The sequence below is a fragment of the Bombus affinis genome, chromosome 16, assembly GCF_024516045.1.
Source record: "Bombus affinis isolate iyBomAffi1 chromosome 16, iyBomAffi1.2, whole genome shotgun sequence".
Classification (NCBI taxonomy): Eukaryota; Metazoa; Arthropoda; class Insecta; order Hymenoptera; family Apidae; genus Bombus; species Bombus affinis.
Window position 1 is genome coordinate 4,843,200 of NC_066359.1, and position 21,309 is coordinate 4,864,508.

The 21,309-nt window shown below is 33.9% G+C and overlaps 1 protein-coding gene and 1 long non-coding RNA gene across 5 annotated transcripts in view; one reads left to right on the plus strand and one right to left on the minus strand.

Moving 5' to 3' along the window:
- LOC126925741 (probable cationic amino acid transporter) overlaps positions 1 to 21,309 on the minus strand; it is a 67,433-nt gene that overhangs the window by 7,286 nt on the left and 38,838 nt on the right. For all 3 annotated transcript variants that reach the window (XM_050741658.1, XM_050741660.1, XM_050741659.1), the window contains 6 exons: positions 13,404 to 13,612; positions 2,901 to 3,072; positions 1,643 to 1,826; positions 1,382 to 1,506; positions 730 to 983; positions 394 to 636 (listed from right to left, as the gene is read on the minus strand). In XM_050741658.1, the coding sequence (XP_050597615.1) occupies positions 394 to 636; positions 730 to 983; positions 1,382 to 1,506; positions 1,643 to 1,826; positions 2,901 to 3,072; positions 13,404 to 13,612 (1,187 nt within the window). The remainder of the gene's footprint in view (positions 1 to 393; positions 637 to 729; positions 984 to 1,381; positions 1,507 to 1,642; positions 1,827 to 2,900; positions 3,073 to 13,403; positions 13,613 to 21,309) is intronic.
- Positions 5,301 to 9,643, plus strand: LOC126925832 (uncharacterized). Of its 2 annotated transcripts, none has more exons than XR_007714128.1 (4): positions 5,301 to 5,502; positions 5,788 to 6,418; positions 6,646 to 9,457; positions 9,527 to 9,643. It is a non-coding gene; the product is annotated as an uncharacterized LOC126925832 (long non-coding RNA). The 2 variants fall into 2 exon arrangements; XR_007714127.1 differs by lacking the exon at positions 9,527 to 9,643 and having other exon boundaries at positions 5,307 to 5,502; positions 5,788 to 6,197; positions 6,305 to 6,418; positions 6,646 to 8,807.

The following is a 21,309-nucleotide window of genomic DNA, read 5'->3' on the forward strand; positions in this document are numbered from 1 at the left end:
ATTTTATATTAGATATCAGAATAAACTTCAAATTAAATTCTAAAAACGAAAAAATTTGAGATTAATTATTATACTTATACAATATACTTTGTATACTACAAGAATATTTAATTGTTAAATTTAAGAAAAAAAGGAAAGATTCAATATTAAATACTGAAAGAAGATTCTAGAATAAAATTATAATTGGCAATAAAAATATGTATTACTTTAATAGAGTATAACGAGAAAACAAAAAATAAATAAAATTATAGCTAGAAGAATAACACAGTATTCTATAACGTTATAATCAGGGAAAACAGGAATGTTGCAGAGTTATAATTAGGAAAGCAAAGAATATTCCAGAATTATAATTAAAGAAAGAAAGAAACATTTCGAAGCTTCTAAATTGTATACCTGCAACCGACGTTGGAGGTAATTCAAAGGTGGTCCAATTATTGGCGTATTTCCTGGATACTGATGCGCACTGCCACAACCGGAGGCAGCTGCAGCTGCATGCACACTACCGTAGAATTTATTCTCAGTTCTATCACTGACCAAATATTGATCATCTTTACCCAAACCAACTTCATCCTCCTCTGCACCATAAGTGTCGTCCGAGTCTGGCGACGAACTATTGCATCTCCTCACTCTTCTTACCTGAAGAACAAGCGATTCATCTTTGACTACTCATTCGTATAAATATTTTTATCATTATTGTCACAATAGTGTTCATTATTCTTGCAACTTTACCATAATACGTTGGCCACTGTTTGCTGCAGCAAGATCTGATTGTGTAGCCTGGACAGAATTCAGTGCAGTAGTTAGCTGATCGGGTCTCAGCTCCTTTCCATAAGTCACTTGACCATTTCCCTGATTTTCTTTAGTTGGTGATCGGCAAGGTGTTCTTAAACTCTGTGGTAGCAATTCTACAAGGTTCGTTGAGTGAGGTTGATAACGGAGAATCAGTACACAGGTAGACACCAAAGTGTACGCTAGTAGAGTACCTAAAAATCCAAGGACAAAGAATATTTTAACTATGTATTTGATACTATGTACGAGGTGATTATCTCGCTGGAAACGTCAAAGAAGAAGCTGCTGATTGAACATTGTTTCGACCTAAAGAATGACTGGTAACCGTTCTTATTTTTAAACTCTTCAAGGGCAACTTCTCCTTTTTAGTCTCAAGCGAAAAAAGTCGCTTTGTGTTTTAACTATAGTTTAACAAAATATTAACCAGATAACGATAGATACGTCTCGCTATCGTTAGTAACCGATGAAAACAAATATTTCACCTAACTTAAAGAAGACTCAGTACTGAAAGAATTAACTGGATCTGGTTACTTCGAAGAAAATTTTTTAAGATGTGAAGGAAGAAGGAGAGCTGATTTTTCATAGGACTCACCGATGGACATCATCTCTACCAGCACTTCTAATTGAATAAACAGCGCAGCCAAGGCTGCACACACACCGGAAGTCAGTGTTGCTATGACTGGAGTGCCTGTTGCTGGCCACACTTGGCTCAGAGTCCTAGTGACCATACAAAAATACACCATTAGAAAGTGTAGATCTTACGAAGTGATCATTAATGAAATATACAAAAGGATATTTATGAATTAAATAAAGATGCAAAGTCTTACCGACAACGCTGTCAGGTCAAACTTACCTGAATATAAGGCCATCCTGGGCCATAGCATAGACTATCCTAGGCATGGGAAACATGCTACCAAACATGGAGACTGTCAATCCAGCCAACGCACCAACTGCCACGATATATTTGCACTTGTATGCTCCAACTTGACCAAACATCTCCACCAATGCTGAATCTTGATCTACCTCATCGTATGGCACTGAAAAAAGGCAGTAAAACATTTTATCAATTTTCCACCTAGTATCTTCCTTACTTCTTCTTACTTTTTCCCTTCTTCTTTTTTAGCCTGTTTTTCTAAGGACTTTCATCAGCAGACTGTGTTAAGAGAACTGGCAAGTATTCGTGTTCGAAAAACGTAAAGGTTGGTTTTTTAGAAGCATCAATTATGTCCGTTATTTAGAAGCATAACGAACCGTGCCTGTGTGACGAGGGTAAGCGAAGGATCACGTGTCGTTGAAGGGTGGCCAGAGATGCGTGAAGGGAGGTCAAGGATGGCCAAAGGCCTTTTGGTCGATGGATGACAGAGTTGAAGCGAATAATCTGTGGAAATGCCATCACTTGCCTGTTAATAATTAAACTAGCGTCATGAAATAACAACTATTCAGTCTAGAACATCTATGAAGTGTTGTTCTAACTATATTTATTTTGTTGTTTGTTGCAATTAAAGCAAACCTCAAATTGAGATTAGAATAAATTTCAAACTTCTGTGTTAACAATGTTAATGAAACTAAGAGATTGAATTCATAAAATAATTGAATATTTGGCTACTCCTTATGCTGCATTTGTAAATTATTGTTGTCACAATTATATTTCATCTTAGAACTTATATCGTCTGTTTAAATGTAAGCACTTAAAGTTTAAATTAAGATGATGTTAACATTCTTGCTTTAGCATATTGCAGGCCACAATATATTTATCCAATTGTTCACATTTTCTATAATTTAAGATACAAAAGAAGAAAGAGATTAATGTTTGTTAAATTTTCCATACGTTCTACAATTAATAAATAAGAAATTTCATTTTTCTTTATTCCCCCTAAAATAGTATTATGCATATTCATTATTGGCAATTGTTTTCTCATTTGTTATGAAGACACAGGCTGTATAATTCCAAATATTTCTTCTTTCCACGAAAGGGTGAATTTACATTGAAACTTAATCTTTTCATTAGAACTCTTCTACTCTTCTGTTTTTGTGTTTCCTATGTTTGGTCCTGTTTGCAACTGAAAATTGTAGAAATAGTAGAGAGTAGAGGGAATCGGACAAGTACTTACCAATCAGCGTCAGCATCATGCTGGTGGTGACATAAGCGGTGAGTATTATGATTAACGAGGCGACTATAGCGAGGGGGATGCTCCTCTTCGGGTTTGTCGCCTCTTCGCCGGTGGTCGCTATAATATCGAAGCCGATGAACGCGTAAAAACACGTCGCTGCACCGGTGAACACCTGCAACAAGTATGTTGCCTATTAATAGAACAGTTAAAGTCAGGAATTCCTGTTCAGGTGTGTGTATGAATGTGTGTGTGTCAACAGCACACGATCGTTTCGTTTCTTCTCTTTGGAATATTTATTGAGGGATTTGTTCTAATTTGCAATTCATACTTTCAATATCCTCAAGTTGAGAATTTGTCCATGGAATAAATTTTTAAAGAATTGCATGTATCCTTGGTCTGGAAAATAATTCATAGAACATTTTGAAAGAATGACACATTCTACAATGATGAAAATATTCATAGAATATTCTTGAAGACTTTCATATTCTTTAACTTAGAAGGTTATCCTTAGAATTTTCTTGGTGAAAAGCACACTGCATTCTTTATTTGAGAATTTATTCAGTGAATATTCTACAGAAACTTTATGTCACCGAATAGGACATTTTATCTACAGAATGTTCTGTAACAACAGCATATTTTTCAACGAAGAATTTATCCATAGAATAAATATCCTGGAAGATGATATAAAAATTCTATGTTTTCGAATAGGCGATTTATCCATAGAATTCTCCATCAGAATTTTCTTACTAATATCTTGTCAAACTGAAAATTTATATCCCTCCGTGCAACGTGATGGGAAATTTATCTGAAAAGTTAAAATAAGATACTGATCACATTCTGGGAGAAGCTCGATCGTGAACAAGGGGAAGTAATTGAGGATGAGAAATGTTCTCCAGCCTGTTAGGGTTTGAGTTCGGGTGAGCAGAATGACAAACGAGAAGCTGTGTTCGTTTCATTACTGACCTCAACATATTGCAACTTTTCTGCACAATCGTTTAACCTACAATTCTGGCTGAAACTTATTTCTTCACAACGAATTGAAATCTAACTCGCAATGAAATATCGTTCACAATTTTACAAGGAATTTAAATCTGATTTACAATCCAATATACATAGTATGAATGTACGATAATATGCACAATATATAATAATAATAATAATAATTTCACTGAAATTTTGCAATTTTGAAAATCATAGGAGTCTTTTGGACAACTCAACGCTTGATGATTAACAGAGAGAAATGATTTTTCCAACAATTTAATATTTAGTAATTAATCTATGAGAGAATTATTTAGGAATAAAATAACTATGCGATTGAAATAACCAGATAGTGGAATGAATAAATCAGTGGAACAATGGTAAAGGATATTTCGTTACTTGGGAGGAGTAGATCCCTAGGACGGGAAGGATAGAAATCGGCAAATTAAGTTGCTACCTTAATAAAAACGTTCTTTGAGAGCTGAAGAGTCTCCCAGGCCTCCTTTCAACGCGAATACTCCGTAGCCCATTAAATTTTTCAAGGTCCCCTAATGTCGTTATGAATTCTGATGTCGGCAGCTTCAACGAAACTGAATAAAATTGAAAACTTAATTCAATCTCGTAGGAAACGAAACCTGAGCATTACGACCATCTTTATTTCATAAAAGTGATGAATCATAAACTGGAATAATGTTACAGCCTTAGATACTAGATCGAATGCGAAGAAAGGCTACCGCTATCGATCGAATTATTCTGAAAATACTAGGGATCTCTTCTAGAATTCTAGAAATTATACTCAACGCTCCGTCTGTAATCTTATCTTTACTTCACTCTTTACATCACGTCGTCTGCACAGTGCAGTCGTTTAAGTCCATACAATTTCTTTTATAGGTATCTTTTAAAATCCGAATCCCAAAATTCTTGAATACTCTTCCAAATTTGTAGAATATCATGTAGTAGTATTTTTTTGTTACATGTTATTTTAATCTTTTTAACGGAGGAAAGACTGAAACAAGGGGAGAACGATCCAGTGTGTAGATGTTGGAGCGAAAAATGAATATGAAGATGGATTAACAAAGATTTCTCGCTAGTTCCTTAAAAGAGAATGAAAACGGAATAGAAATAGATCAAAATCCAATTCAGAGGAACTAAATCTGAAGACGAAATACCACGATCAACTGGATCACTGTGAAAATCCACGGAATACTAAAAATCGGATTTAAAAACGAAATCCCTAGGAATTGATCGAAATTATATTTTATGGGGATTTCTTTACTCCGATAGGACGGGAAGAATAGGAGGGGAATAGAAGTAGATTGGAATGTAATTCAGAGCAACTAGATTGAGAGCAACTAGCTTTTCCCTATTAACCGAATCGCCATGAAAATCCCTAGAATACTGGGGATTCCTAAAAACTGATCGGAATTTTATTTTCTACGATCATTTCGCGTGTTTCTTCGACCCAAACGATCGAATGAAATAAAAAGCAGTAAAAGATAGGAGGGAAACTAGTTTAGACGGACAGGTTTATTCGTTCAAAGTGTTCATCGAGGAAGGAACTTGGCAAGTTGAAATGTTAACAGGTTCTATAGGATGACTTCTTTTCTTGGAAGAGAAAAATCTCGTGAATGTTTGAGAATACACGCTTGACCCTGTAGTATTTCGCCTCCGCAGTTCTCTCACGCCCCCATATTCCAAGCACCGCCCACGTAAAGCCTCGAGTGGAAATCCTCCAAGCAGAGAATGCATTTCCTCGTTAAAAAGACACAGACATCTGAATTTAAACGGGCGTAACCCCCCCCCCTCCAACCATTCGCCCTGTAGCCTTCGTCCTTTTTTCTTACGCTTCGTTTTATTTCTGAAATTTATTACGTGCTTTTTGCGTGGAGCTAAACGAGCAAATTTGTAGGTTATGTTGGAAGCAAATGTTACCACGATGAAATACATGGCCGTACAAGAGAACGTTAACGAACAAAATGGCTCGCTTTTAGCGGGGTAAATTGGCAGATATAGGGATGTAAAACCAAAGCCCCTCAAGGCCCGAAACAACAAAGGAGGAATCACTAAAGGAAGTAATAGAGTAAATTCTACGTAATAATTATACTCTATTAAATTAGCAGAGAATGTTGCATCAAATTGTATAAAAATATATTTTTTGGTGTTATCAGTTTTAAGTAAAGTAGACGACATTGCTTTATTGTAAAAAATATCTTTATTACAAAAAAATACCAACCAAAAAGACATATTCTCATCAAGCAGCTAGAGAACAAAGTAATTAAGCGAAACAAGAAATCAGAATACTAAGCTAAAGGCAAAGAGGTAGCCACTTCCAAAAACTTAATATCCCTAAAGAAGATTTTAATCTTGACACGAATATAACATTTCAATCAGAAAAATGACTGTAAATTAAGATTTGTAATTTTTAGTAATGTCTGTTAGCTATCATGGATACGTCAAAATCAAATAGACTTGCGGGCAACTCGTTCGAGGATTCCATTAGTTTTAAAAGCAAGCGTCAACTGCAATCTGACTATTGAAGGGTGAGCATATTAATTTCACAATTCGTTCAATATACAAAATGATAAGACAAAGACCAACAACTATCTATTTATATATTATCGTTTAATTTCCAATCGAATCCTCACAAAAGATAGATTTTTATTTGATAAGTAATAAATAAATTATTGTTAACATTGTTAAAACGATCTTTATTTCAATAAGAAACTTAATTCTTATTCACAATTAAAACGTTACTTTGACTTTCTAGTTATTATTTAATAGGGAAATAAAATTTTCCCTAACGCTGAATGGAAGAGTTTCAAAGTACCTTTGGGTCGTTAAAGAATCGCGATTCGTCCGTATTCTTATTATTCCGAATTAATGACGGCGCTTCGGATGGCCATTGACCTACAACGCACCTCTTTATCCCCAGCTGTATATCCAAGAGGCCTTAACAGGGATGGAAGTTACAACAAGAAACAACTACAGAATTCCTGTGTCACCGTTCGATGGACATTACGGAATATAATCAATCGAAATTGCTCGACGGTCGATAGTCACCCCTTACAAAGGAGTAGTTTCAGAGGTGTGATCAAAGAGAGAGGAGGTAGTTAACGTATGCATTAATATTAATCGAGAGGTTGACACAAGCAGTCTGCCGTGACCTCTCGAGCAATTTCCGGCGTGGGGGTGAGAAATAGGAAGGGACGAGGTCGCTAAAGATTTGAAAAGCCACCCCCAGAAAACCCACGCATACTCCTAAGGTCAGATAGAATGCACGTATTAACCGTTTCTGGAACGTTGATTTCTCCAGGCATTTGAGAATTTGGCGAATTTCCATGGAAAGGCGAAGAGGAAGCATGATTTTGAATAGGTTAGGAATAATTTAGGGAAACGAATTAGCGTGTACATACCGTTGGCTCTTTCATTTCTAGGGGATTAATATCCGAAGGCATCGAAGAAACTGGAATCTACAAGATTTTTATTGAAACTCGAGGAAAAGTTTAATTTTGTATGCGTTAAGAATAATTCGGAAAATCGAATATATATGTACGTATATTAGTTTCTTTCTCTAGTTTGAGAATCTCGAGGATTTTCATTGAAAAAAAGAAAAGAAAGTTTTTTATAGATTAGCAACGGTTAAAAAAGCTTCATACATTTGAAAGATCTCTAAAGACAATCAAGGATCTAGGGAATTTTTGTCGAAAATTAGCAAAGAAGATTCATTTTCTCTTAAAAGTTAACTTCTTTAATTCATCTTTCTGAATTTAATTTCTCTAATTAAATATCAATATGTATTCTTTTATATTTGTTTATGGTTCTAAGTACTATAAGACTGTTATAGGTTATGTTTATTATAAAATCCTTCATATAAGTTAATACCTTTGCTGCCAGTAACGCATACGGCTTTGTGCTTGAAAGAACAATATTGCGCCATAGTGATAGGTATTATTGTTATTATTATCATTACACAATGAACGCCCTTTATCTGCAAGATATTTCTCACAGTATGAAGTTTTGTCGAAAATAACTTGATGGCGCGTCGTTTGCGTCATTAGACGTAGCGTAGAAAATCCCTATGATGCACAGGTCACGTCACTCAACACCTAACAGAAAATACCCATGACGCATACGTTGCGTTAGCAGGCGAAAGTGTTAATTTAACAAAGCCAAGCAATATTAATAACATCGGCGATATTTAACGATATTTAACAGAATGGAATAAAGGCTCGTTCGGATCTCCTCGAGAAAACGTAAAAAGAAAACAGAATTATAGCGGATAACCTACGTTCGTTTTATCCCTAAAATTTATTTTCAACCAGCGCGGATGGATATTCAGCAAAGTTAACTTCACTTTCGTCAGGTTTTCGAAATTTTATACAAACAAGTTTTAACTTCGAATATTTATCGAAGAAATGGTAGAATCAGGTCAATGAAAGGTTGCTTTCTCGGTAGGGGCGAATAACGAAGTGGTATGGGGTGGTTTTTCCAAGGCACGAACAGGCTTTTCAGGGGAAAGTAACGCAAGTTGGAAACGTGACGATGAAAAATTCACGTTTTCAAGGGGACACACACGGTCTCGGCGACGGAAATATTCATCGTGGATCGCCGATAAACACGCGATGGGGGTTGCTGAGGGGGTTGAAAAGGGAAAGTATCGCGTGCATAAATGCCAGAATACGAATAGGCAAACTTTTTTCTCTTTTTAATTAATAATTCACGACCGTCCACACTTTGGATCGCTGACGACCAACACTAAATACATAACGTTTGGCTGAACTTCGTTTTGAGATACGCAAATTTGTAATATTTTTTTTTTTTATAATATATGAATAATTTTCGACAAGTAGAATGCAAAAAGACTACTTTCAAGGCTTGAAGATCATTATCTTAAAAATAATGCATGTGTTATAGCTTATTGTACTGTATATTACACTTTATGTGAAATTAGTATTTCTAGATACTATTCGTAAAAAGTAATATCATATGTCATGAAAGGAAATGATAAATTCTGTATGCCAGGTAACGCAGTTCAATCTAATTTTTATTTTAAAACAGTGTAAAAGGGAGGGCAAGCAGAATGTTAGAAAATCGCCATTTTTCACATCGCCTGGAATTGAAAAATTCATGCACAACCTTAAGACTGTGTCTCCCCAAGGAAGAAGAAACGTTCTTACCGTTTCCCTGAGAAACGATGGATAAGTTGTTAAAAATTAAATTCAAATATGCGAATATGACAGTAATCGTACTTACCCAAGCGTTATATTTCATCTTGTTCATTTTCAGATATTGAACGATTTTCAAAGAGATGAACGAGGAGAGTCAGTTGATAAATCGACTAAAGTTATCGATGATAAAATGACTAAAGTTTTGAATCGACCAAAACCCAAGTACATTCTTACGAACACATATGGATGCAAAGTCGTTGTTCACGTTGTTGGTTGCTGTTCGCATGTAACAACGATATTACGGTATTTTGGATTCGCAATTTGCAATTGATTTAGTTGTCAATTTTCCCATTCTAACTACTTTCAGGACGATTTAGTATCTTAAACAAAAGGACAAAATATAACGCTTAGGTGAGCTCCATCACTATCATATCCACGTGTTTCGATTCATTTTTCACAACTTTCTCATCGTTTCTTCAGAAAGCGACATCTTTTGTTCCTTGGGAGACAGCTTTGAAGATACTGCACGAATTTCTCAACCACAGTTGGCCATTTTTTAACATTTTTCTTTGATGGAAACGTTTCATTGAGAAACACGAAGATAGAAAAACCTGAAAATGATAAAATGCGGGCGTTGTCAATTCTCTTCTTTTCAACGAGATGAATATTCCAATATTTACCCGTTTCAACACCTCCGACGTCCTTTGAATAAACGTTTCGCGAATCCTTCGGGATGAAGAAACTCCGGTGCACCCATGGGATATTTAATATCATGGATATTTTTTTTTTCGTTTGCCTCCTATCTGCCCCTTCATTCCGTGCAAAAATGCTACTCTGCATGCCACATACTTGAACAGCCATGCGTGTAAAATAATCGAATGAAATTTTTCTAAAGTTTGCTCTTGAAAATTGCAGGAAATTTGAGTGGAAGAATAGTTGTCGAGTGGTTTGAAGAGAATGAAGTGGTTTAAGCGTGACTCATTTCTACGAGGAAATACATTATATTAAAGGAGTTATTTTCTGTGAGGTGTAATAATATTTATATATCTATTTGTAAATTGATCGTCTTATTAGATTAAATATATTATTTAATTAAAATCCTATTGGTTAAGAGGAATTGATTATAGATAGCATAAAATAAAACTAATAAATACTAGAAATTGTATAAAACAAATTAAGTAACGCAAGATGAAGATTGGCAAAATTCGAGATTTTACTGGCTAAGGGGAATTGATTATAAACATAAAGAAAACATAAACTTTATAAACATAAAGAAAACATAAACTTTATAAACATAAAGAAAACATAAACTTTATAAACATAAAGAAAACATAAACTTTATAAACATAAAGAAAACATAAACTTTATAAACATAAACTTTATAAACTTTATAAACATAAAGAAAAATGAAATAGTAATTATGTTATAAATCGAGATGCGATAAAAAATACTATAAATTCTGTGGAACAGATTAATTAACGTCACGTAAGATGAATATTTAAAGAAATCTCTAATTCGATAGATTTCTCGCCTGGCAAACGAGAGGATTACTGATGATTTTCAAGAAACGACTACTTAACGAACAATATCCAGCTGAAACCTAAATAATGCATCCCCCTTGCTAAATCCAATTCCATCCGTACGGGTCACACGGTTCCCGGCTAGCGTGGATTCCCCGCGAGCCGTGAATCCGAATTCCCTTTCTCCGTTTGTCCACCTGATGCACTGTACGGTTTCACCGGTTTCGTTGAAACCCTTTCGACGCAACAAGTTTGCCATTGTTCCGTGAACCACGAGTGAAAAGCTACCGGAAATGGACCAGCAACTTTGCTTCCTTTCAAACACCTCGCGCTTTCCCACACTTTTTCTTTTGTTGCTCGCTGAGACGAGGTGCCGAAGCTATTCAATTTGACGACAGAATCGCGTAGATTTCTCGATATTTAACGCTAACTTCACCGGATCATATGGCCGGTTTCAAAATTTGATTGAAAATTGTACGTGCATTGTTATATCTCTAACTTTGTTATCGTTATATCTGAATAATTAAAGTGTCTTAAACAATATTCCATAAAATGATCGAACATTATATGCAACTTTAACGGCAGGCGGAATGTTAGTAAAATAGACAATATAATAGCGTTCTATATGTCATTCAGAAAATTCCACGAAATTAATTGTTCGAAGCATGTGTACATTTCTTTTTATATAAAAATTTGCAAAATGCGTAGCGAATATCAGTGAGCAAATAAAGTTGTAGTTTGTCTTCATATTGTATTACATATAGTTGATCGCATACTACGATAGATTTACTTTGTAAATAAAAATAATTGAATACAAATTCGTAGTTGCTGTCTGTATCATGAATCGTTGTATCTTCACTTTATAAGTTACAATAAAACAAATTAAAAGTACTGAAGTTCCTTTTGAAAACGAAATTTAATAATTAATGTCGGATATTAAATAGAACATATAGTGACTCGTAAAAGTACATATTTGAATATTTATTATAAAAGACTTAGATGTATGTATATTGTATGTGTTATGTAAAACATTTCGAAATTAACATGTAACATAAAACATTTTAATTATGTATGTATATTCTATATGTTATAAAAATAGTTTGAAATTTCATTACTACGATAAGATATGATTGTTATAATTATACATATTGGTCAAATTTCAAAACAATCTGAAATTATAGTTTTTATATACATTTTCAAATTAATTTCAAATTTGACCAATATGATGATGATAGCGAAGTCACTGTTACTAATACATATTCAAAATATTTCATATAAGACACATGATATATTCATAAAATATTAATACAAGTATTCAAATATTTTCGAGAACAAATGTAGTAGCCCTTAAAATGTTTAGCACGTAATACGATTGATTTTTATGAAAATTCATATTCTAAACAAATATTTTCAAAATATTTCAATCCTTAATAATAACTACCAAAAATTAATTGGAAAATAGGTTTTAAAATCAGAAGAGCATAGCAACTTACTATGATTTGAAAATTATAATAACCTTAAAAAAATGTGACGAAAATTTCAACCAATAGAAAGCAAGTATCATAGGAAGCTAGCATTCTCATTGGAAGAAAATATTTCGACATAATATGCACACATATATCTCGCGTGTCAAGATTGCTATTGTCTAACTTTGTGCAAATTTTTATATTATCTGATTAATCAATATCTCAATTTTTCTTAATGTAGAAATTTACATAAAGTGAAGTATCTTTGTAATAATTGGCATAAATTTACAATAGTTTACATAAAGTTGAAGTTAAAGATCGGCCCTGGTATGATTAGTGTTCAAATATTCGTACTTTTCGATATTTAAAATTCGTAGCGCGAATTTTTGGAAATCGAATATATATATTGACTTTTTCATTTGTGGAAGATTAATTTCTGATAGCATTCCAGGGTATAGAGGATTTTAATTGAAATGTGCGCAGTCGTTTGATTTTGTATAGGTTAGGAGTAATTTAAGAAATCGAATATATACTTTCTTATTTATGGAAGATTAATCTCTGAAGATATTCAAACATTTAGAGAAGATGCTTCCATACTTTTTTCTGATTGACTTAATTGGTGGGTGAAGCTAATAGGAGTTAGGTCTGAATGAATTTCTGTCGAACTAGGTTAAATTAGCTTTGTAGATTAGGTTAGTACTATGTGCAGGAACTGGTTTAGGTTTGGTACAATCCACATTAAGTTTGACTTGATTTATCATTAGATTTGCATGAAAATTGGACTTTTGTGTTGAAATTTTAAATTAACTAAAATTGTGATTAGCTTTAGATTGGATTTGATTTTGGCTTGTATTAAGTTTGCATCATCTTTAAATAAAGCCCTAGTTCCAGTTAAATTTGACACAGCAAAGACTGTGATTAGGTTTATTGAGGTTTGGCCAAGCATGCATCAAGTTTAACTTAAATTGAAATTAGTTTTTTTAATTTTACTTAGATTTTGATTCAATTCGGCTAAGATTCTTTATAGTATCATATATAGTAAGCTCAAAGAAGTTTATATTTATCTTGTCTTTCATGCATTACATTTGATAAAATTAAAAGCCGAATAGCTCTTAAATTATTCATTTTCTAACACAAATGTCTTAATACCTTTCTGTATAAAATACAAAATCTAGAGTTCTATTTAAAAAAAAGTACCTATGACCTTAAAATCTCCTCAACAAAATGATCAATGATGATGAACAAAATCTACTCCTTGTAATAATTTAACTTTGTCCTGGAAAAGTTTTTCGTACAATCGCAAATATCACAGGTATTTAGTTGATCTTGTTTAACTGAGACACCCTTGTATATGCATTTAAAAATACTTACACCACTCCAGTCATACGGAAAGAAGCCGTCGTGCTCGTTCCAGTTATCGGTATCCACGTAGTACATCCCCGCCGTCATAATGAACACCCAAACGGCGAGATTGATGGCGTTTAACACGTTATTGAACACCAATGATTTCTTCACGCCTGCGGCCATTAGCAGCATCATCAATAGGGTGATGACGAACGCGAGGAAATCGGGCGGTCGACCTTCAACAAATCAAAATTATCTCATTCGTCGTCGTTTATATTCTTTTCACATTGAATCATCGAACGAATTCTGCTCAAAAATAATTCGTTGCATATATACGTAAACCATAAAGATCATTGTTATAAATTAATTAATGTTAAAATTGGAAAGTCCGTGGTATCGAAATGAAATGTTTGTTAATTTTTTTGCATCTTTATTAAGATTGGAATATATGCGATTGAAAAGTGTCATGCTAATTAACGGAACCCAATTTGTGCCATCGACTAACGAGACCAGGGATATCGGACTTAGTGGAACGTTTCCGGTTCACTTCGTTTCTGTAACCATTCTCGATAGCTGGAAATCTCACCCCTTCTGACTTTTTGAGAGTCGATTGCTTTCAATTTGAACCATTCCTATACACAACCACGATACTTTCCATACTTTACGAAATATTAGATAGATATTCCATAGAGTGACGTAAAAATAGTAATAAACATGGTATGATGGACAAGACGATGATCCTATGTGAGAAAATAAATGGGAAATGTTGACTACAATTTTGTCACGGGACGTTTTGTTTCCGCGAGAATGAAATTTGAAAATTGATCAGGAAAGATACAGCTTACGTGCAATTTTGTATCTCTGTCTCGAGTTCTGGACTGCGAATTTTGATTCTTGTTCCTAGTTCTCATTCGATTGGAAAAATCCTTTCAGGTAGCATCACATTCTCACCGATTCTACCATGATTATTGAGACACCCTGTACAATATGATACAATAATATCTAAACAATTTTTCAATTTTTACGATTTTAAAAAGATATTCTGTTAGAAGGGATCTTGGAATCTAAATAGTTGGACATCATGATACATAACACTAAATGTAACAACTTGTTTCTCAAGAAATCCCTAAAGCTGAAGAAGTCCCTAGAATCTAATTTATACGAAGGGTTATCATAATAACAGAAACAACGGCAATACTCTTCGAAGGATTCTTCAACGATTTAACAATATAAAAATAGAGTAGAAGAATCGCAACAGAAACATAATTTTCGACAGAACAAAACGAGGCAAAGTCGCTGCATTGATGGAAACGCGTCGAAGGAATCTCAATTTCCGTCGTGGCGGCGTTAATATCGAATTGTTTCCTTTACGTGTTCCCTCATCGTCAGGATTTCTGTAGAAAATCAATTTCTGCATTTCAATCGTCCAGTATCTTCATCCCCTGCAGCGGTTGACCGTCTTCATCGCTTGATCGTTGTTTCATTTATTTCACCAGCCCCTTTTCCTCCCCCCACCCTTACATCCACACCACTATTGTCGATTTTGCATCCATTCGTTGGATATGAATTTTACTGTGCTCTATTTCTCGTCCATTTTCCACCGAGACATTAACTTCGATTCGCTATATTCTTTTTCCAGTTCCTTTTTCAATTATTGAATTTTTATCCTATTTCTTCTCTTTATCTTCTCCCGCTTATTTTTCTTTTTTCAGAAAAACATAACGAGGTTTCTAACAAATGAAATTCTCTGTCAGAACACTATCGAAATTAATCGTTCATTTAATTCCAACTTACGAGAAACGGTAGTGAACTGTCTTGCACCACTATGATTCTCAACCCCTTAAATAATTATCCAAAAGATCTTTACTATTATCCAAAATTAATATATTCTAATAATTATCTAAAAGCTGATTGGTATTAGACTTGGTGTCCAATATCGAAAACCATATACTTTTCACTATACACATACCCTATAGAAACCAGAAAAAGAATTGTGGAAAAGCTATCAAGTTACTCGAGCCACCGAGACGTGAAAGAAAAAAATAAAGAAAATCGATGTGTATGATGGAGAAGCGAAAATGTCAAAGTTAAAGAAAGGACGTCGATCATCTTGGGCGAACAATGATAATGGCAACGCCTGGCAGAGCTTGGGAAGTTCGTCCTGCGGAACTGGAAGTCTGTTTGATCGAACAATATATCGTCGAATGGCGCATTGGTCCGCTTGATAGAACAAAGAAGACAATTCTCAGCGGGAATCTCCTAGGTTCCAATCGAATCGATCATCAGTGTGCTCCATTGTGCTCGTTCGAGGAACTGAAGACTCGGTAATGTGAAAGTTTTCGGCATTATTGCAAACATGGATTAAATCTAACATCGATGGGGTTTGAATTGAACCTGTGGTATTTTGGAGGTTAGGAATTGTACATTTTACGAATTCATCGAGAATCTATTTCATAATCTGAATTTTACCAATATTGTTATTCAGTAGCATTAAGGATTTACTTCTTCATCTGAAACAACGACTACAGTTCTATTTTATACCTAACCCCTTTAGGGATGAATTTATTAAGAGTAAGATTAAGGTTAGGAAAGTATATGTTTATTAAGTATTGAAGTAAATCATTTTTATCCTATTTCATGGCTAAATTTTTCGGAAGCTAATTTACCAAGGTTAGAGGAATATGGAAAGAAAAGATGTTTAAAAAGGAAGATTAATATAACCTAATTTGAATAAAGAAAAATGTTCAAAATAGGAGATTAATATAGCTTAAGCTATCGTCAATCGTCGATCAAAATTCCTTTAATCACCGATCAAACAGATTCTCCATTTTCTACTGAAATATTGAACAAATGAAACCTAACGTCAAAAGCGAATGAAAAGAAAAATGTGAGAAATCAGGGAAAACTACAAAAGCCCTTCTTCATCCTAGTATACCTTAGTTCACGTTATCCTGCCTCTCTTTAAGGCTTGTCCTCATGAATATTAAGTTCGAATAGCGTGTACGTGTTGGATACGTGAATCACGGATCACCCAGTGTATCCTTCGCTGCGAAACGAGGGGAAAAAGCGGCGAAGGGTCGCCCAGAGGAAGAAGGGAACCCGGGGATAACAAAAAGGGGTGCGAGAGGGGCGCTTGCGCGGATCAAGTCTAGCACCTGTGGACCTCATCGATCCGAAACGAAGCCGAGCACTTCGATGCTCTTTAACCTGCCCACCTGAACCCACTTTCTCCATTCTTATTCTCTTCATCCGGCGGATGTCGGATTCTTCGTCTTCTCCCTTATTGTAAATCGATCCTTTGATCTCTTCCTAACCTCTAACACTGCAGTTGGCAGATCTGATTTCTAAACTCAATTTATTCCTTTGGATAAAATTCTGTGGAGAACCTTGAGATATGGCTGCTTATAATTAAGTTAGGGTTATTTTTCTTCGAAAATAAATTGAATTTAAATAGGTTGAATATACACTGTCACTCATAAATATATCAGGATATTTCGTCTGTAAAAACAGTATGTGCATTTTATCGGGGTATACAAATTTCATGACAAATTATAGCAGTATTACAGTTCGTATCGAGTTACTAGAATCTAATGTAACTATTAAAAATGTAACAATGTACGTACTACTACATAGATATATTTGCTGTTTAAATATCATTGTTGTACTAACATCGAAAGTCCTTTCTATCAACTTCGAAGAACACTCTAAAGCAATTTTAAGTTCAAATTGAATGCTGTTAACAATAGGTTAGCTTTTATTTCGACTTGTTGCAGAGTAAACCTTATTTGAATAACCTGTGACTTCAAAGGATTTTGGTAACATTTGGAATTTATTAATACTGAAAGAATTGTCATTCTAAGGTCATTCTAAGATCATTCTAAGTGCAAAGTCTTATTAAATATAGATTATATTCTATTTCAACTTGTTACAGAATAAATCTTCTTCAAATTAACTTTAAATTATCTATAGAGCACCCGGTAGATTTTAGAAAAAAAGAAAAACGAAGAAAATAAGTTGGCACTTCTTCCTTTGTTCTCCGATGGGACTTCTAAGTACGACCCAGCTGCAAAGTATCTAGGAAGCGAAGTATACGTGGTGCATTCGAATAATGGCAGACGCACGCTTCGTTGAAAAAGCTGGCTGAACCATTACCATCTGCTGGGACGATGAAATGGCAAAGGTGAAGACGTTAAGGAAATTCATTCAAGGATCATCGGGCAGGGACCCTTCATCAGCCAGCTGAAAATATACACAAAATGTCCCTTTTCCATGTTCTCACTAGATTTTTCAATGCTTTGGTTAAAGCAATCCTTGGCGAACAGAGACACTTCTAGATATTTCACGTGGAAGTTTGTCAGATAGTTCAGATATTATTATTGCTTCAGACAAACATAACTTAAAAGATGAAACAACATAATAATAGTTAATATTTGACATGTTTAAGTATATTTGAAGATTTGAGAAGAAAATTGGGTGGAAAATCATGGAAAAATGCTTTTTGATCGAACATAAACTTAAAGTTGAACTCTAAATAAACACTTGACTGGATTGGCGATATTCTATTATACATAGCTATAAAGATTATGAGAAATAAACTGATTGCAGTTAATGAAAAATTGTGAGTTATCCTTATTTTGAAATACTTCTTGGTGAAAATAAACAAATCTGAATACTTTGAGGTTATATAGATTAAGTTTACATAATTCTAATTTCCCATAAACCTAGATTTATCACTATTACAGATAACCTAACTTTACTTTTCTACCAAGTTTTCCAATAGTCTCATGACATAACCATCGAAACTATCGTATGTCAACGTAAAGTGTAGTCAAAAATTTGCAACGACATTAAAATTTTGCTAAGAACTGTATCTCTTGGACGATGAAACCGACCCTTGACGATTAAAAAGCGGGAAAACGTGCCTTATCGGCAAATCGCAGGTCTTCGTGACTCGTTAAGCTTTTTTGCGTTGAAACAATTCAAGGCAGGAAAGAAAGAAGAGTTTTATTGCCAGGAAATATTCCTTTGGCCTCGTGCACTCGAGAGCCCTAACTTGATAATCGTCGTGCTAACGAAGTATCAATTTTTAGGTTATTTTTATACGCAGAACGGTTTATTGTCCACGATGTTTGAATAACCCGAACCTATTGAAGAAAATTCCCTAGCTAAAAAATAGATACGATATTACTAGTCTTTATTAAAGAAACACAGTTTGAGTATTATTACATTATTATAATTTAGGAAGTATAAAGTATCCAAGAATATTATACATCAGATATTTTATATCAGGATTTAAGAGAATATAAGATTTTTATTAAGCTTCTAAATTAAAATTCAAAGGAAACTCTTTACAATTAAATTACAAATACAATAAAGTTGTTTTCCACGTAAAAAGCATAGTTCATAAAATCTCAAACATTCTTCTCCATATTTTACTAGAGAAAGATCCACGGTTATAAATATCAAATAACCAAACTTTATTAAATAGACATAGTTTAATTCACGTAAATAAATTTTGATGAACAAATAACTTCTCTTATTAAACCGTCATGAACGAGTGAAAAATTGTGAGATATTAAATGGGAACACTTCGTATATCAAATGTACTGATAAACCTGCCATTATTAATCGTTACTTATTGCATTCCGGTATACTTAATTTATTATAAATAATGGAAATGTCCGACTAATTTATGCGCAAACCTTTTCCCATTTCCTTTCATTTCCCCTTCTCTCTTTTTACATTTCATATTTTCACCGCGTCCGGTTTCTAATTTCCGGTCTTTATATCGTTGTTTCTACGGTTATGTTGTTTCAGACTAAAACATCGTTAACGAAGATCAAACTGCGACGTTCGATTAGCTCAATCACCATGCCGATGTCTCCCATTGTTTCTTCTACCACGAGTTTTCCTGAAAACGATCCGATAAAAGGGAAATTCCGATATTTCTCTCGTCTTTTCTCAGATAGAGAAATTTCCTATTTTATTTGTCTCACGAACAACTAACCTGTGATCAACGATAGCTGAATGATGGTAATTCTTCGATCTTTTAGGTTATATTTTATATTACATATTTATATATATATATGTATTTATTAAATATTTAATAGAAGTTTCAATGTACAGCTCAGCAACTTTTTACGATACTGTTTGTTGAAAATTTCCAAATAGATATAGAGAAAATAATTAATTGAATTATTTTATTACATAGTATGTGTCATATAATGTTGCTATTTCTGTATTTAAAGGTAGAATCACAAAAGCTATTATTTTATTCTTTGGACAAATCTATCACACCGTTCTGAGCCGAAAAACCTTTATTGCACTTTCTTACATAGACTAGGGATAACAAGCAAAAGAATACCTTAAACCTATCGATTAAATCTATCGATTGTATCTAGAACTATCTTCTAGTTACTATTTATTGTAACTAGCGTATCTGCATATAGATGGCGAGCACGAACTCACGTTGTCATTTTCAACATATAAAAACACTAGTCTGCAAGGCAAGAGATTTTTGACCATCGTGGCGAATAAATAAAAATAAAAGGAAAAGAGATTAAAAAGGATTTGGAACACAGGCAAAAAATATGGCTGGAACTTTTGTACTGGCGGGTCGATTTGGAAACAGATGGCTTCGCAAATGGTGGAAGGAAAAAACAGTGAAACAAAGAAAGGAAGAAAAGAATTCAAGCTTGTTTCACAAAGAGACAAATGGTGGCCAGGAATATTGAACTGAAACGCGTTGTCTGTTTTTTCATCTTTTATTATCTTCGTCTCTTTCTATTTCCGTAGAGGATTTTTAAACCATCTCTGTAGTATTCTATCCTACAAAATCATATACGCAATCCACTTTCCAATTTTTCCCTTCTTTTTTCTCACCTTTTCCCGATAATTAATTTTTTTAATCGATCCTTTGTAACGCGTATTGGAAGCTGCAACGTATCGTTTCAATATGTTTTAAATCATTTCAGCATGCTATGTTATACAGTTTCTAACGTGTAGATTCTTTGAACGAAAAAGTCATTTCTGAATTCTAGATTTTCATCAACTCTTTGCCTGGAATTAAATTCAAGGTAAATTTGTACATTTGTATGAAACGTAGAATAATTTGCGATAAATTAAACGATCGTGTTATAAATTTACAATTTCAGTATATTTGAAATTAAAGTTAAAATTAAAAGTAATGGCAAGCCAGATTTTTTCGTTAATCAGTTGAAGATTAGATTTTCCGAAAATTATTATTTATTGTTACTTTGACTGGGGAGGAAAGCTCCTTTAGTGAAAGAGAAGACAATGCAGAGCAAGTATAAAGAAAATAGTACAACACAAGATGATAGAAATAAAAAAACAAATAATAAGTTCCAACTGAGAAGAAGAAGGTAAGATATAAAATTAAAAATTCAAATACAAAAGTTATAAAATCTAACGTTATGACATTTTTAAATTCTGAAAAATATTAAATTACATATCTGTAGAATCTATTCCCTAAATCGCGTCTTTTCCAAATTTTCCTACAATATATTAATGATTACAGATGAAGAAGATTAGGAATGGATACGGTATAAAGTCGCAATAGAACTATGCTGAAGATTTTTATTTGCCTCAAATGACCGTTTCGTCACTCAAAACGCGTCAACTTTAACGCCCCATTGATTTTACGAGCACGCTATATCGACTTTAGCAACTGTAAGTCCGACTATCTGAAACTTGCTACTTAAACCGCAGGTCTGACTAGGGTCGAATTCATGCCACTTGCACCGCGTTCCACCATACGTACTACTGTCCGATCTGTCTGACCATAAACTTCCCTAACTCCTCAACCACGCTCTTCACAACCCACAAAGCAGAATTCTCGTAAAAAAGTTTCGCTGAATCAAGATTGCCAACGTTTTCAACAAACATATTTGGATATAGTGGATCGTAAAAGTGA